This window comes from Macaca thibetana, chromosome 5 (genome assembly GCF_024542745.1).
Source record: "Macaca thibetana thibetana isolate TM-01 chromosome 5, ASM2454274v1, whole genome shotgun sequence".
Taxonomy (NCBI): domain Eukaryota; kingdom Metazoa; phylum Chordata; class Mammalia; order Primates; family Cercopithecidae; genus Macaca; species Macaca thibetana.
Window position 1 is genome coordinate 45,966,422 of NC_065582.1, and position 14,256 is coordinate 45,980,677.

A 14,256-nucleotide genomic window follows, 5' to 3' on the forward strand; every position below is an offset into this window, starting at 1 on the left:
TCCTGTTTGTTTAGCCCCTAATATAAACAAACCTTATTCAATATACTCTATTTTAAAATTGCTAAATCTAGATCATGTCAAAATACCACAGTCTATTCCAAAAGCTTTCTTCTTACAATATTAATATTTGTGAGCATAAGAGGTAAGTGTGTTGGATCATTCAGATAGCTATTATCTAAAAATGCGTTAAAGAAAACAAACAGGCTTCTTGTTTGGAATTCCATTTCTTCTCAACTTCCCTGTTCCTTCTCACATTGCTGTAGGTTCTGCCACAGGTACGATTTCTTCCACAGTGTTATTCTCTGATTACATCTCACGTCCAGAAGACCACACCAGCATCCTCCACTTTGACAAGAACGAGACACAGAAGACCTGCCGGATCCTGATCATTGATGACTCCCTTTATGAAGAGGAGGAATCCTTCAGTGTTTCACTGAGGCTGCCAGTGGGAGGACAGCTGGGAGCCAGATTCCCCACCACTAAGGTCACTATTCTGGCTGATCGTTATGATGGTAAGTCCATTTCTTGCTTCCCAACCTTTGGCAGTGGCTGCCTTCTCACACTTTCCCCCAACAGTTGAAAGGCCAATGTAGCTTAAATTATCTTTTAAAAGAATATTCGATGTTCTTTTATCTCCAAAAACTGTGAGTAGCTCTTCAAATACATAGACATCACCAACACCAATGACAAAACAGCCATGCAGGAAGATTAAATATTTGGGTATGACTTAACTTGACAAAAGAAAAAGCACAGCCCAAGGAGGTGACCTAAGACTTAGAAGGAAGCCAGGGAGAGGACCTAAGTCAAGTGTCTAATTACCCAACCAGGACTACCCCAAGAGGACCTTCATCTTAGCAGCACAAGGATCATCCCTCACAGCAAGTGCATGAGTTGTTAAGCAGCACAAGGATAAGATGGAGCCCAGTGTGTCAGCATCTGGACCTCTTTTTATGGTTACCTAGCAGGGCGTTTGCTCCAGTCCCTGGGGATCCCAGCTGAAATTTAGCCAGAGAAGAGAGGGGCACCTCATTCCTAAACACCAACCCTCCCCTCCCAGACACGACATAAAGCATCAAGCCCAGTATGATTTTCCTAGGTCTCACCTGCCCTTTCTATAAGGAGCACTTTTAACAGAAAATGGTAATAAAGACAGGGCCAGGATCAGACTGTTTTATTACTACTCTCAAATTAGTTTGACTGCTTCATCTCTCAACCATGCTTCTGTCAGGATTTGAGTGGCTGTGAGCTGCTGAGCTCAGATCTAAGAAGGGTTAGGCTGGGCTGTTATTACAGACCCAAAATTAATGTGACTGCTTTATGGATGCATCACAAAGCTTCCATTAAACTGAGAGCTGTGCCAAGAGATAAACACAGATTTGTAAAGTTTGAACAGTTTATACTCTCCAGGTAGGTACGGTAAATTTATCATGTACTATTGTGTTCTGTTTAAAATTATGTCTTCATAACAACCATAGAACAGGGAAAATATGAGCAAGATTGAAAGTGGCCTTTTGTTTGTTTGTTTGTTGTTTAATCTCCTAAATGGCTTTGCTTGGGAATATTTCACCCTGTGGACCAGATCTCTGAAATTTTCAGTAGACTAGTTTTGCTCCATTATAAAGAAAAAAGAATTTTCAAGGACTAATTTCAGTTCTGAAACACATCTTTACAAGTATCAAGAGCTAAGGATAAGGATAGGCCCTGAGATCCATGCTTTCTTCATCATGTACTTTTCAAAAATTTCTTCATTGGAATTAAAACAAAGATTGTTTTTCTTAAAATAATTTGAATAAATTTTCAATATATTCCTTTATGGAAATGTATAATTGTATATATTTTCTGTTAAACCAAAGAGATAGGAAGAAGTGTCCAATAGGAAAATTAGCCTTGATTTTCCAGTTTCATTAGAAAGAAGTTGTTTTGGAAAGAGAAATGCTACTCACATTATCTTATAAAAAGTATCTGCCGATTTGCCAACAGAAGAGAAGTAGAATCTGAGTAAATTTGTCTGGTTGAGACATCTGAAAAATCCCTACATGGTCAAGTCTAGTTGATTAATATGGAAAACAAATTGAGAAATGAGGACACTCTGAAAGAAAAAAAATGATGACATGGCATTATGTGGTTTCTGAAGCCTGCTTAAAAGATTAGAATTTTTTTTTAATTACAGGGCTACGATTAGGATATTGCTAAAGCGACTATCTCTTACCAAGCCGTTAGGAAAGATTTACCTACACCGAGTACTACAGACCAAGAAGGTGTTAGCCAGGCAGAGTGAGAAGGGAGAAAGGGAAAGTTATTTAACATTTTTCTACATAGTCTACTTCACAGTATATCCTTCTTTTTATAATCAATGCTTGCTTTTCCATGATGATGAAGAATTAACATGAAAAGTTGAAATTTGTAAACACATAGCTTCAAATCCCTTTTCCCTTCACTACCACACCTTTTCTTAGCCAGAAAGATTGGCGTCAGAACAGTCTCCGTTATTCTTCTCTACTGGAGCTAGTAATAGGTCAAGGTACACAATGAAGGAAATGGTAGAGAAAAGGAAGAGAATCAAAAGTGGAACAACAGAGTCAGAAAAGCTTGTGCTGGGGGCCTGGAGACTTGGATTCTAAGCCTGAGACACACTCTCTCTGGGTAACCTTGGCTACGTCAAGCTATCTGGGGCTCTGTTTCCCAATCATGAAATAAGGGGATTGATTAGGTTGTCTCTAGGAACCCTTTCACTCCATAATTCTATGATTCTTAAGTCATTCTAAGAAGAAGGCATTAGTTAATAAACACCACCAATACACAAAAATGATGCATCCTGTAGGCTGAGTTTTTCCATTAAAATTTTGTCATGAACTTAGAAAAATATATGTCAAAGTTTTGCTCTAAACAAGTAAAAAAGGGAGTTAATTAGTGAAGCAAGAACTTGAATGGTCTCGCGTTTTAAGCTATCCATTTTGACTTTTATTTTTCCAAGGCCTACCCCTGTTTGATTCATGCTATTCTTTCCAAGCTAAGTGCCAGAAGACATATAACTGAAGTGATATGTCTATACGCTGGACATGCTCTAACATTTTGCAAGCACATGTTGAGTTACATTTTGATAAGCAAGTGTATTATATGATTTTACCCAGATAATTAGAAGGAAATTTCTTTTAAAACTATCCTGAAAATTTTAAGCAAACACGATGAGGTTGTCTGACCTTCAATTATTCTATCTCTTCTTCCTCAATAAGAAGTATGTTTTTGGCCGGGCGCGGTGGCTCAAGCCTGTAATCCCAGCACTTTGGGAGGCCGAGACGGGTGGATCACGAGGTCAGGAGATCGAGACCATCCTGGCTAACACGGTGAAACCCCATCTCTACTAAAAAATACAAAAAACTAGCTGGGCAAGGTGGCGGGCGCCTGTAGTCCCAGCTACTCAGGAGGCTGAGGCAGGAGAATGGCGTAAACCCGGGAGGTGGAGCTTGCAGTGAGCTGAGATCCAGCCACTGCACCCCAGCCTGGGTGACAGAGTAAGACTCCGTCTCAAAAAAAAAAAAAAAAAAAAAAAAAGAAGCATGTTTTCTGCAAGCTCTTTACCTAACAATTAGAATAGGCTCAAACACCAGAGCTTACTTGAAAACTACAAAAACTAGAGACAGGCATAAAGCACCCAACATACATGAGATCTAAACAAGCAATTTAATGGGATTCAGGTGAGGTGACATTATATGACTTTGTTGGTATGCTCAGAACTGAAGTGACTCTGGGGACCACCTTACAAAAGAATGAGAGAGCTCCTTAACCAAAATATTAGTGTTTATATAATAACAAGTGAATGGCTGTCAAAAGAGCAGACATCCAAACTCTTTGGTCATTAATATAGGCTGCATAATGGACCCCAAAGATATCCACATTCTAACCACCAAAAGTGTGAATGTGTTACCTTACATGGCAAAAGGGACTTTGCATATCTGATTAAGTTAAGGCTGTTGAGATGGAGAGATTTTCCTGAGTTACCCAAGTGATCCCAGAGTAATCAGCAGGGTCCTTATAAGAGAGAGGCAAGAGAATCACAGAGAAAAAGGGAAGCTGATGACTGAAACCACAGGTTGGAGTGATGCACTTTGAAGCTGGAGGAAAGGATGACAAGCTGAGGAATGCAGGCAGCCTGTAAAAGCTAGAAAAGGCAAGGAGATGGATTTCCTCCTGAAGCCTCCAGTTAGAACACAGCCCTGTCAACACCCTTTATTTTAGTTAGACTTCTGACTTGCAGAACTGTAGTAGAATAAATTTTTGTTGTTTTAAGCCACTAAATTTGTGGTAATTTATTACAGCAACAAAAGGAAATTAATGCCATCAGTATTGTTTCTGGAGGAAACATCTATATAAGAAACCAGTTTATAATTAGAAAATTTAGTGACTGGTGTGGAAATGAAATGAAAAGATGATCTCTTCTTGTCATTAAGCAAATACAGCCTTCTCTTCTACACTCATAATCCTGCAAGAGTATTGAACATTTGAGTGTAAGTCAAGGATGCTCAACCTAACTCTTAATCGTTGAGTTCCCCCTTCTGACTGCATGTCCTTTTCCTAAATCTTCAATTCCTCTTCTAGCAACACTGTGAACCAACTGCAGAGCAAGGTAAAAAGTGATTAAGGCAAGGAAGGCTCAGATGAAGGACAAAGGGAATCAAGAAAAAGCAGAGATTTCTTCTAGCTGGAAGAACTCAAGAAAAAATGTACCATTTGTGCTGTGTCTGGATGGGTAGGTGGAACTTGAGGATAGAGAAAGGAAGGACAATAGCATTTCAGGTGGAGGAAACAGCTTGAGCAAAGTCATAAATGAGGAGATATCAAGAATGCAATTCAAGACTGTGCAGGAATGCCATAGGCCAATTCTTTTATTCAATAGGATTAATAATAATCCTCATGCTTTACATTTATGAAGAACTACTTGTTTATTAATGTATATAGTTCCAAAAGCATTTGTTGAGCCCCTACCATGTGTCAGGAACTCTGCTAGGCACAGAGGATGCAGCAGTGAAGAATACAACCATTATATAATCAAGGGGGGAACACTATTCTGGAGTTTTCCTAGAGACTAAATAAAGGATATTAATAATAACTTTCAGCCATTGCAACTCAGGTTCAAACTTAAGAAAATTTTTCTGGTAAAGTTATAGCTATCAAAATATACAGTGGAGAGATATTTTTTGGAATACTTCTAAGAAGAGAATATACAATATACTAATACCTAAGTTGTTTGTATGTAAATCTTGCTAAGGACAAGAAATAGATAAAAATCCTTCTAGATTCATAGAAGCATGAAATCTTAGAAATAAAAAAGGACCTAGAGATCATGTGGTTCAGCCTCCTCATTGTTGAGGCTAAATGCACTAAGTGGTTTTTCCAGTTTGCCCAGTCAGTTAAAGCCCAGATTTCTGCCTCTGAGTCCATAACTCTTTTGCACTCTACTATGATCCTTCAGTGATATGGTTGTAGGATGCATTTACCCCTAAGAAATGGCCAAATCTTCCACAAATAATATTTTCTTCCTTTTAAAGTTACTAACTGCAGTGATACTGGTGGCCATCTAGTGTTTCTGATAACGAAAAGCTACCTTCATGTTCAAAACCCACAGGAAATCACCAGTCACCAAAGTTTGACCCCATTGTTAGTTTAAAAGGGTTGCAGCTTTTTTCAAGTGTTTGCAAAAAAAAAAAAAAAAGTTACTATATTCCATAATATAGTAATTTCACAGGTACCATTTAGCAAGCAAACCCTTGAAGAACATGTTTTCATATGCACATAGTCAAAAAGTAGATACTTTGGAGCAGATGCCAGCCCTTTGATGTTGGCTGTCTCCACACAGGTGAACAACAGGATTTTGTAATGTACCTTGATCCTGTTTAAATACTGTGGGCTCTGTAGCATTGTCTCATTTTATGTGGAGACCTGCTGGCTGTGTGTGTACAACTGAACAAAGAATCCAATTGTTCATCGGTAAAAATTTTGAAGAAAGAGATGCAAACAACGTGCTACTTAATAAGTGAACAAAAATCTGAAATAAAAGGGGCTGGCACATTCTGCCAGTCATCTCATAGGCTGAGCAAATGTCTGTGTAGAAATGAAAAATGGCCATAAGGGAAGAAAGAACCATGAGCCAGTATAAGTAACTTACCCAAGAACACATTTGGGTATGCTTGACTTTTCAGAAAAATAGAAATGGCATTAAATTACCACTTTGTTTATGAAGTAGCAAGTAAATAAACATTGTAAGATAATAAAAGGAGACTTTTTGCTCACTTATAAAGTAGTAAATTATTTGCCTCTCAGTATTTGGAGTTAAGTGGTAGGAATTTGAAATGATAGTGTCTTTATTGGCTGCACATGAAAGTCAGAGGAAGGAAGAGAATAAAGAATGTAAATGGCTTTCTTTGTAATCACCACTTTCTTAATTAATCCAGTGCATATCCTGGCAAACCACTTTGGCTACATTTTTCTCTCTCTTTGACTCTGTTGTTTATATTTCAAATAGTAAAGTTACATCTGCGAATCATAGTGGCCACTGAAACAATAGAATAACACTAATTAAATTCCAAAAATGAAACCAAAACACTTGAATTTTGTTAGTGCCACAGCATTGTATGAATAACAAAGCCATCAGGTGAACAATAAAGTTAATAAGATGAGCTACATTGTACTTAACTGTGAGAGTAGTTATTTATACAGGGATATGTAAAAACAAGTAGAAGTCTTAATATCTATTTCTTGAAGAAATATTATACCCTTGCGCCCTGCCATATTCCTACTTAATTTTTACTTAAAACTTGGTAGTTTTAAATCCTCCAATGTTCAGAAGAGAACTTGAGAAAATTTCCAGTATTAAATATAAAAAAGAAGGAAAAAACAGAGAAAGGAAGAAAATTACACAAAATCCAGTATATGATCCAATGATTAATTTACAATGTTATTTGAAATGGTTTTAGTAGACTCTTAACAGGTAGATAATTCATTCAAGAGACATTCGTAGTGACCTGCCACTTGCTTAGTACAGGACTACGAAGTCTATCTCTGCCTTCTATCCTACCCAATTCGATCTTTAATTAGATTATCCTTGAATGAATTAAGCCTTCTTAATGGAGGAAAAAAATATGCACAGAAATAATGATGGAAGATTCATAGTTCAGTGAATTCACAATCTGAATTGCTATATACTTATCTGAGCAAATCATTATTTATAATTACTGGATTGTGGGAACTTGCATTCAGATTCTGTAACATTTATTGAGGATCAAGCACATTGCAAAGCTTAAAATGTAATGCTAGAATCCACATACATGGTCATCTGTGTGATTTGTTCATGAAGTCACACTAAATATTATTTAATATTATTAATATTATATATTATATATTATATATTAATTAATATTAGAGTAATCATATATATTATATATTAATTAACATTATATATTAATCATACATATTATATATTAATGTTACATATTAATTAATTAATGATTAATTATTAAATAATTATTTATTAATAATTATTAAAATTAAAATATTGATAATATTATTAATTAAAATTATTAATATTATTTAATTTTAAAAGGAGGCAAGTTCTCAAGTTTTGGCTTCCAGTTACCTTTCAGGAGCTTCCTAAGTGATTTTGGTTGTGCTCTTGAGTTCTCAGCACCCCTGAGATTTGAGATCTGCCCTTATTTTTATCACTTAAGATATTAATAATTAATGAAAAATAGATAACTTTTAAGTATTTTATTAGTATCCTGAATATGTTCACCTAAAAGGAAGAAGTTGAGGCAAAATTAATATAGAGTTTATCCGAGCCAAGGTTGAGGACTGCAGCCCGGGACAACGTCCAGGTTGCCCTGGAGAGTGTTCCAGAGAGTGAAGAAGAGGCTCAAGTTTTTAGAGAAAAAGGAGCAAATCAGGAGATGGAGTGTCTTAGTCCATTTGTGTTGCTATAAAGGAGTCCTGAGGCTGGGTAATTTATAAAGAAAAAAGGTTTATTTGGGCCACGGTTCTGTGGACTGTAGGAAACATGGTGCCAACATCTGCTTCTGGTGAAGGCCTCAGGAAGGTCCACTCCTGGCAGAAGGGGAAGGGGCGCTGGCATGTGCAGATCACATGGCAAGAGAGAAGCAACAGAGAGAGGGGAGGAGGTGCCAGGCTCTTTAAACAATCAGATCATGTGGGTACTCATACAGCAAGAACTCACCCATTACTTTGAGGATGGCACCAAGATGTTCATGAGAGAGCCAACCCCCGACCCAAACACTTTCCACCTGGCCTCACCTCCAACACTGAGGATCACATTTCAGCAAGAGATTTGGAAGGAAAAAATATCCAAACTGTATCAGAAGGCAATTACAAAAAGTTGTTTGTCAGGAATTCTCATTGGTTTACAGAAATAACATTGGTTGGTGGTTGGCTATACACTGTTGAATTATAGGGTGTATGACATTTTATGGCTGCTTAGAGTCCCCATAGCAAGTGACTTCAAGAAGTATATTATTTAGCTCAAGGGGGAGTGGGATGTGACAGGTGTTACATTTTAAATGCCTCTCTGGGCTGGATAACTTAAAGGGACTAACATTTCTCAGATAAAAAGGTTTTTTTTCTTTCTCATATAGATAATATACAAATTATTTCTGAATCAACATATTCTCATTAAGTTGTTCCTTTATCTGGCATTCCTCATTCAGAAATATGTCATTCTACTGAGGCTACAGAATGTATTAAATTGATCAACTATGTCTAAAGTGCAGACTGCATTTGGCATTTCACATATGAGGTCATCACAGTCAGAGACAACTGGGAGAAAAGAAATGAGACAAACAATAACAGCTGATTGCCATTGATTTTTATCCTAGAAATCTGAGAAAACGTATCAAAATCATTTTAAGGTTAGATATTCATAAGATGATGTACATTGCACAATCTCTTTACAAAGCAAAGTGATGTAACACTCTTTTCAGATTTCTAAAACTACCTAGATGTCTCCCAGCCATGTAGAAGCAGTTCCTTGGTTCGTCACTGCAGTCCATGGCCTGACAGAGTCAGAGGTCTAGAAGCTCAATTTTGTCTGTGGGCACAGAGACAGGATGCAGACCCACAAGAGACATGATGTATGTGCCAAAATGACAAATTATAAATTACAGTGAAAACCAAAGTCAAAGAAAACTGAAAAGCAGAGTCCCCTGGTTAATAGATTCTCTCCTTAAAGGAGGCTCTACGGGGCAACCACTTCACAAGCAGGAAACTGATGATGATGGGATCTGAGAAACCCCATCAAGCCAATACAGCCATCTCCATCCTGGGCAAATAAATGCTGAGGGTCCTGAAGAGTAAACATCCAAGGTCAGAGTACCTTTCGTCTTAAGATGGCTAGAAACAGGTAACCCATTTTTCCTTCTTTTGGCTGCTTGCTCTTTTCTAGGTTTCATGCAGAGCTAACTTCAGCTAAAGCCATTTTCCTTTAAATACAGCACAAAACAGTCGGCCATGCTGCAGATGTAACCATGCTAACCCAGCCTGACTCTACTGAAGTTACACTTGGTCACATTCCTTTAAGCCCAAGCTTGAGTCTACTGAGTGCCCTAAAACAGCTCAATCTCCAGGGTTAATGATATTTAACTCTGACAGAATTTCCTGTCAGAGTTAATGATATTTTGAGCAGGTATTGGTTTGTAACATTCTGAGGTGTGACTTCCTCCCATCTTCAAGTCCCCCATGGGGCACTCATTTGGCAGCTGTCAGTGTATGACTTTTGTGGGAGATACTTCTGCTTTAGTCCCTACCCTAGAGATATTCAGATTTTGCCACTCGTGAGTCTAATGATCCCTTTGAATGGTATCATTTTATTTTGGCCTTGAGGAAGCAACCACAAGCATTATTAGTGTACTCCCCACATAATTATAATTTTTAAAGAATAATGACATAAAATGATAATTCTGTTAATTTGAGTTTCTAAGCATTAGCCACCTGTCAAATTCCTGTGTGTGGTGTGTCTCCAGCAGTAGTTTAGTTGTCATTTCAGTCAGAAATAAAACATGTGTCCTTCAACATTGACTATTTGAGAAAATACTGGGAAAAGCACACGTTCATTTCCCAGGTTTAGGATTTTACATATAGTTTACCAGTCTAGGCACATGTTAGATACCAATAATGCTTCCTTTTGAGGAGAGTCAAATACATCATCTTGTAACGAAAGCATGTTTTCATTTAGGCCAAGTGATGACACAATATCTAGCAACCTGAAGATGTACCCAAGTTGTTCAAGGGCAAGTTTTTTTTTTTTTTCCAGATGGAGCTGGGGAATTTTATTCTATTTTGCTGGACTCCAGGAAATGTTAGCTTCCTTAAGCAGAGATTGAATATCCCCTGTCAAATGGATCACCTGAAGAAATACTTTTATAAGGACAACTATCATGGAGTAAGACAAAGAAAAGAAAAAGTATAGGAGCAACCACAGACTAACATTACCCCAGGCCAGGGACAACAGACTCCCTGGCCCACACTGCCAAGACAGCCATTATAAAAGCATCAGCTCCATGAGAGTGGAGGCCATGGTATCCGCCTAATAAATGTTTGCTGACTGAATGAATGGCAACTTCACATTTATTCACCTGGCTTTAGAACCTAACTTCCACTGGACCTGTATCAAGGGCAAGATAAAATTGAAAAATGTGTCTGTCCTATGTATAAGCACTTTATACTATCTCCGCTCAACTAGTAAAGACTTTCTTTCAATTTTTAGTACGTGATTTGAAAACTCTAGTAACCTGCCACAAAAAGAATCGTCCAGTTTCACAGAGGGTTATATATTTTGTCCTGAGGCAGTAGGATTTGGAAAACTTGCATAAAATTTGCCTACAAAGATTACCAGCTAGTTTAGTGTCTTGGTCATTAAATGGGCATCTAACAGAATGTTGACAGATTTAAGAAAACATTGTAAGGAAAAAATTGTGCATAAACGAAGTGTCATTTTGGTGATATCAGCACATTCAACTTTTTGAAAATATGGTTATAGACCAAGATAAACTTCAACACATAAAAGTTTTTAAAATGTGAAAGGCATATATTGCTATGCTGTAAAAACCCAGGAAACTGTTCAGAAGAAATAGAACCATTATGCTTTCTAGGGCTAGTTGTATAATAAAACAATTGCTACAGGTTTTTAAAATATCATAATTTTAATTTTGGACCTTATTTTTTAGTTTAAAGTTAATGAAAGAAAATATTTTAGAGGCCATTACCCAACATCTCAAACAAACAAACAAAAAAAGACTTTAGAAACAGAAAGGAGAAAAGAGCATTCCCAGAATGAAGTGACCAGTGACCACCCCTGCTTGAGATAGAAATGATAGCACTGATAAAAAGTAGTTATCAGGCAGAGATGTTGGCTGTGCGTGGTCTTTTCAGCCTCTGTGATATCTTAAGCTCTTCTGCATTTAGTATTTAGTAAACAAGATATTTAATCACATACAGTTCATATTTGTTAGTTATGTTACATTTATTTTAGGTCAAAGAAAATGGATTATATTCTCCTAACCATTGTCAGATCTTTTTATGAAGTTTCGCAACTTTTATATTTGAAGGTAACCTTGGGAGAAGTAGACCTAGGATTATTTTACTGTTAGACTCATTATGCTGACAGCATATTATAGTTTAAATGGCAACTGCAAAGTTCAAAACAACTTTTTTATTTTTTATATAGAAAGCACACAAGGTTAAGGTCTAAACTAATGCATTTGTCATTTCTTTTATTATATCAATAGGGTTTTGGGGAACAGGTGGTGTTTGGTTACATAAATAAGATCTTTAGAGGTGATTTTTGAGATTTTGGTGCACCCATTGCCCAAACAGTGTACACTGTACCCAATGAGTATTCTTTTATCCCTCACCCACCTCCCACCCTTTTTCCTGAGTCCCCAAAGTCCATTGTATCCTTAAAGTCCTCATAGCTTAGCTCCCACTTATAAGTGAGAACAAAATGATGTTTACTTTTCCATTCCTGAGTTACTTCACTTAGAATAATGGTCTCCAATTCCATCCAGGTTGCTGCAAATGCCATTACTTTGTTCCTTTTTATGCTAGCCACTGTCAGATTTAATAAGACCACTACAACCAGTTGGAAAGATTTAAGGGCTTCTTTAAAAATTCTGATGCCTCTGTTCCAGGGCACAGACTATTCTCCAGCTCATGCTGGATGCCAGCATGACTCAGAAAATGTGAAGACTAACCACTAGATTTTTAAGTAGTTCCCCAAGTTATATTTCTCTCTTCAGATAAGGTGCTTCTGAGCCCATAGTCCTATATCAAGGGCAAGATAAGCACAGTGCCATACAATTGGGAGCTCCAAGCTTTTCTTTGAGGAAGGAGGAGAAGAGAAGCACCATACCTCTAATGCCTTGACTTTTCTGGGGCATGCACAAAACACTGGCTTCTGTGTCACCTCTCACTGAGCGCTAACAACCTCACATACCATAGATGTCCAGAAGCTACTACTGAGAACAAAACTAGAGTTCGTAATAGCAAGCTAGCACATGCCACAGCTGCAGCCTCCAGCTCAGTGCAAAGTGAGTGGGCAGGGAAAAAGAAAACAGCTCCAAGCTGATATTACAGCTTGTACCCGGGCAGGGAAGAAAAGGATGTGACCACACATAAATGTTCTGATTTTTACTGAGGCCTTCCCAAGTCACTGGCTTCTGTCTACCTGCCTCAGACCACTGATGTAACCCACCATACTCTAGATGCTGAGGGCCACTGCAGTGTACGGAATGTTTGTGTCTCCCCCAAATTTATATGCTGAAATTCTAACCTCCAAGATGATAGCATTAGGAGGTGGGGACTCTGGAAGGTGATTAGATTATGAGGGCAGAGCCCTCATGAACAGTACTAGTTCCCCTATGTAAGAGACCTAAAAGAGACTCCTCACCTCTTTTGTCGTGTAAGTGTATAGCAAGAAGGCAACATCTATGAATTAGAAGGTGGACCATTACCAGATGCTGAATCTGCCAATGCTTTGATCTTAGACTTCCAAGTCTCCAGAGCTGTGATAAATTTCTGTTGTTTATAAGTTACTCAGTTTATGGTATTTGAATCTATAGATGGCCTTCAGTAGAATGGGTATTTTAATGAACACAGGATGTCTTTCCATATGTATGTCTTCTTAATTATTTTATCAATGTTTTGTAGTTTTCAGTGCAGTGTACAAGTCTTCCCCTGCCTTAGTTAAGTTTATGCCTAAGTGTTTTATTCTGATAGTATTTGAATGTAAATGGGGTTGTTTTCCTAATTTTCTTTTCAGATAGTTTGTTATTAGTGTAAAGAAATGCTAGTGATTTTTGTATGTTGATTTGTATTTTCCATCTGTACTGAATTTATTTATTGATTTTAAAAGCCAAAACAGTTCTGAGAAAGAAGAGCAGAACTGGAAGCATCACATTTCCTGATTTCAAAATATTTACAAAGCAACAGTAGTCAAAATTATAAGATACTGGCATAAAAACTGTGCTTATCTAAGCAGGTCTTCCTGAGTAGATTTTCTATCTTCTTTCATATGGGCACTCTAGTTAATTTCCTTTATGCAGCTGAAAGTTTCATATGATGTGTTTTGGGATTTTGCCATTGACATCCACTGTTGGCTTACATGTATCTTTCTGGATATGCTTGCTGCGTTTGACATTGTGACCACTCATTCTTCTCAAAATTCTTTACTCTCTTGATTTTCCTGTTTCAAACTCCTCTCTCTCCATCTTGCCAACTATTTTTTGCTTGTTTGTTTTTGCTTGTTTGCTTATTTTTCCATCTGTTTGTTTTTGGTCTCTTTTTGGGGCTCCTGTCACTCGGTCTTTCTCCCCAAGGGTTGATGCTCTCCGCTATGATCCTCTTTTTATTCAGCCATAGTAGACGATCATACCATCTAATATAGGATTAACCCCAATCTGTATGCTTAAGACTTCCAAATCTTATCTCCGGCCCTAGCTTGATTTTTTATTTTTTGAAACAGAGTCTCGCTCTTTTGCTCAGACTGCTGTGCAATGGTACAATCATGGCTCACTGCAGCCTCAATCTCCTGGGCTCAAGTGATCCTCCCACCTCAGCCTCCCACAAAGCTGGGACTACAGGCATGTGCACCACACCCAGATAATTATTTATTCTTTTGTAGAGATGGGATCTCGCCATGTTTCCCAGGCTGGTCTCGAACTCCTGGTCTCAAGTGATCCCCCCTCCTCAGCCTCCCAA

The 14,256-nt window shown here is 37.7% G+C and overlaps 1 protein-coding gene across 1 annotated transcript in view; it reads left to right on the forward strand.

The window, feature by feature from the left end:
- The window catches only part of FREM3 (FRAS1 related extracellular matrix 3), a 108,921-nt gene that overhangs the window by 81,517 nt on the left and 13,148 nt on the right, over positions 1-14,256 (forward strand). Inside the window, exon 6 of the mRNA XM_050791081.1 lies at positions 264-512. Within this exon, the coding sequence (XP_050647038.1) occupies positions 264-512 (249 nt within the window). The remainder of the gene's footprint in view (positions 1-263; positions 513-14,256) is intronic.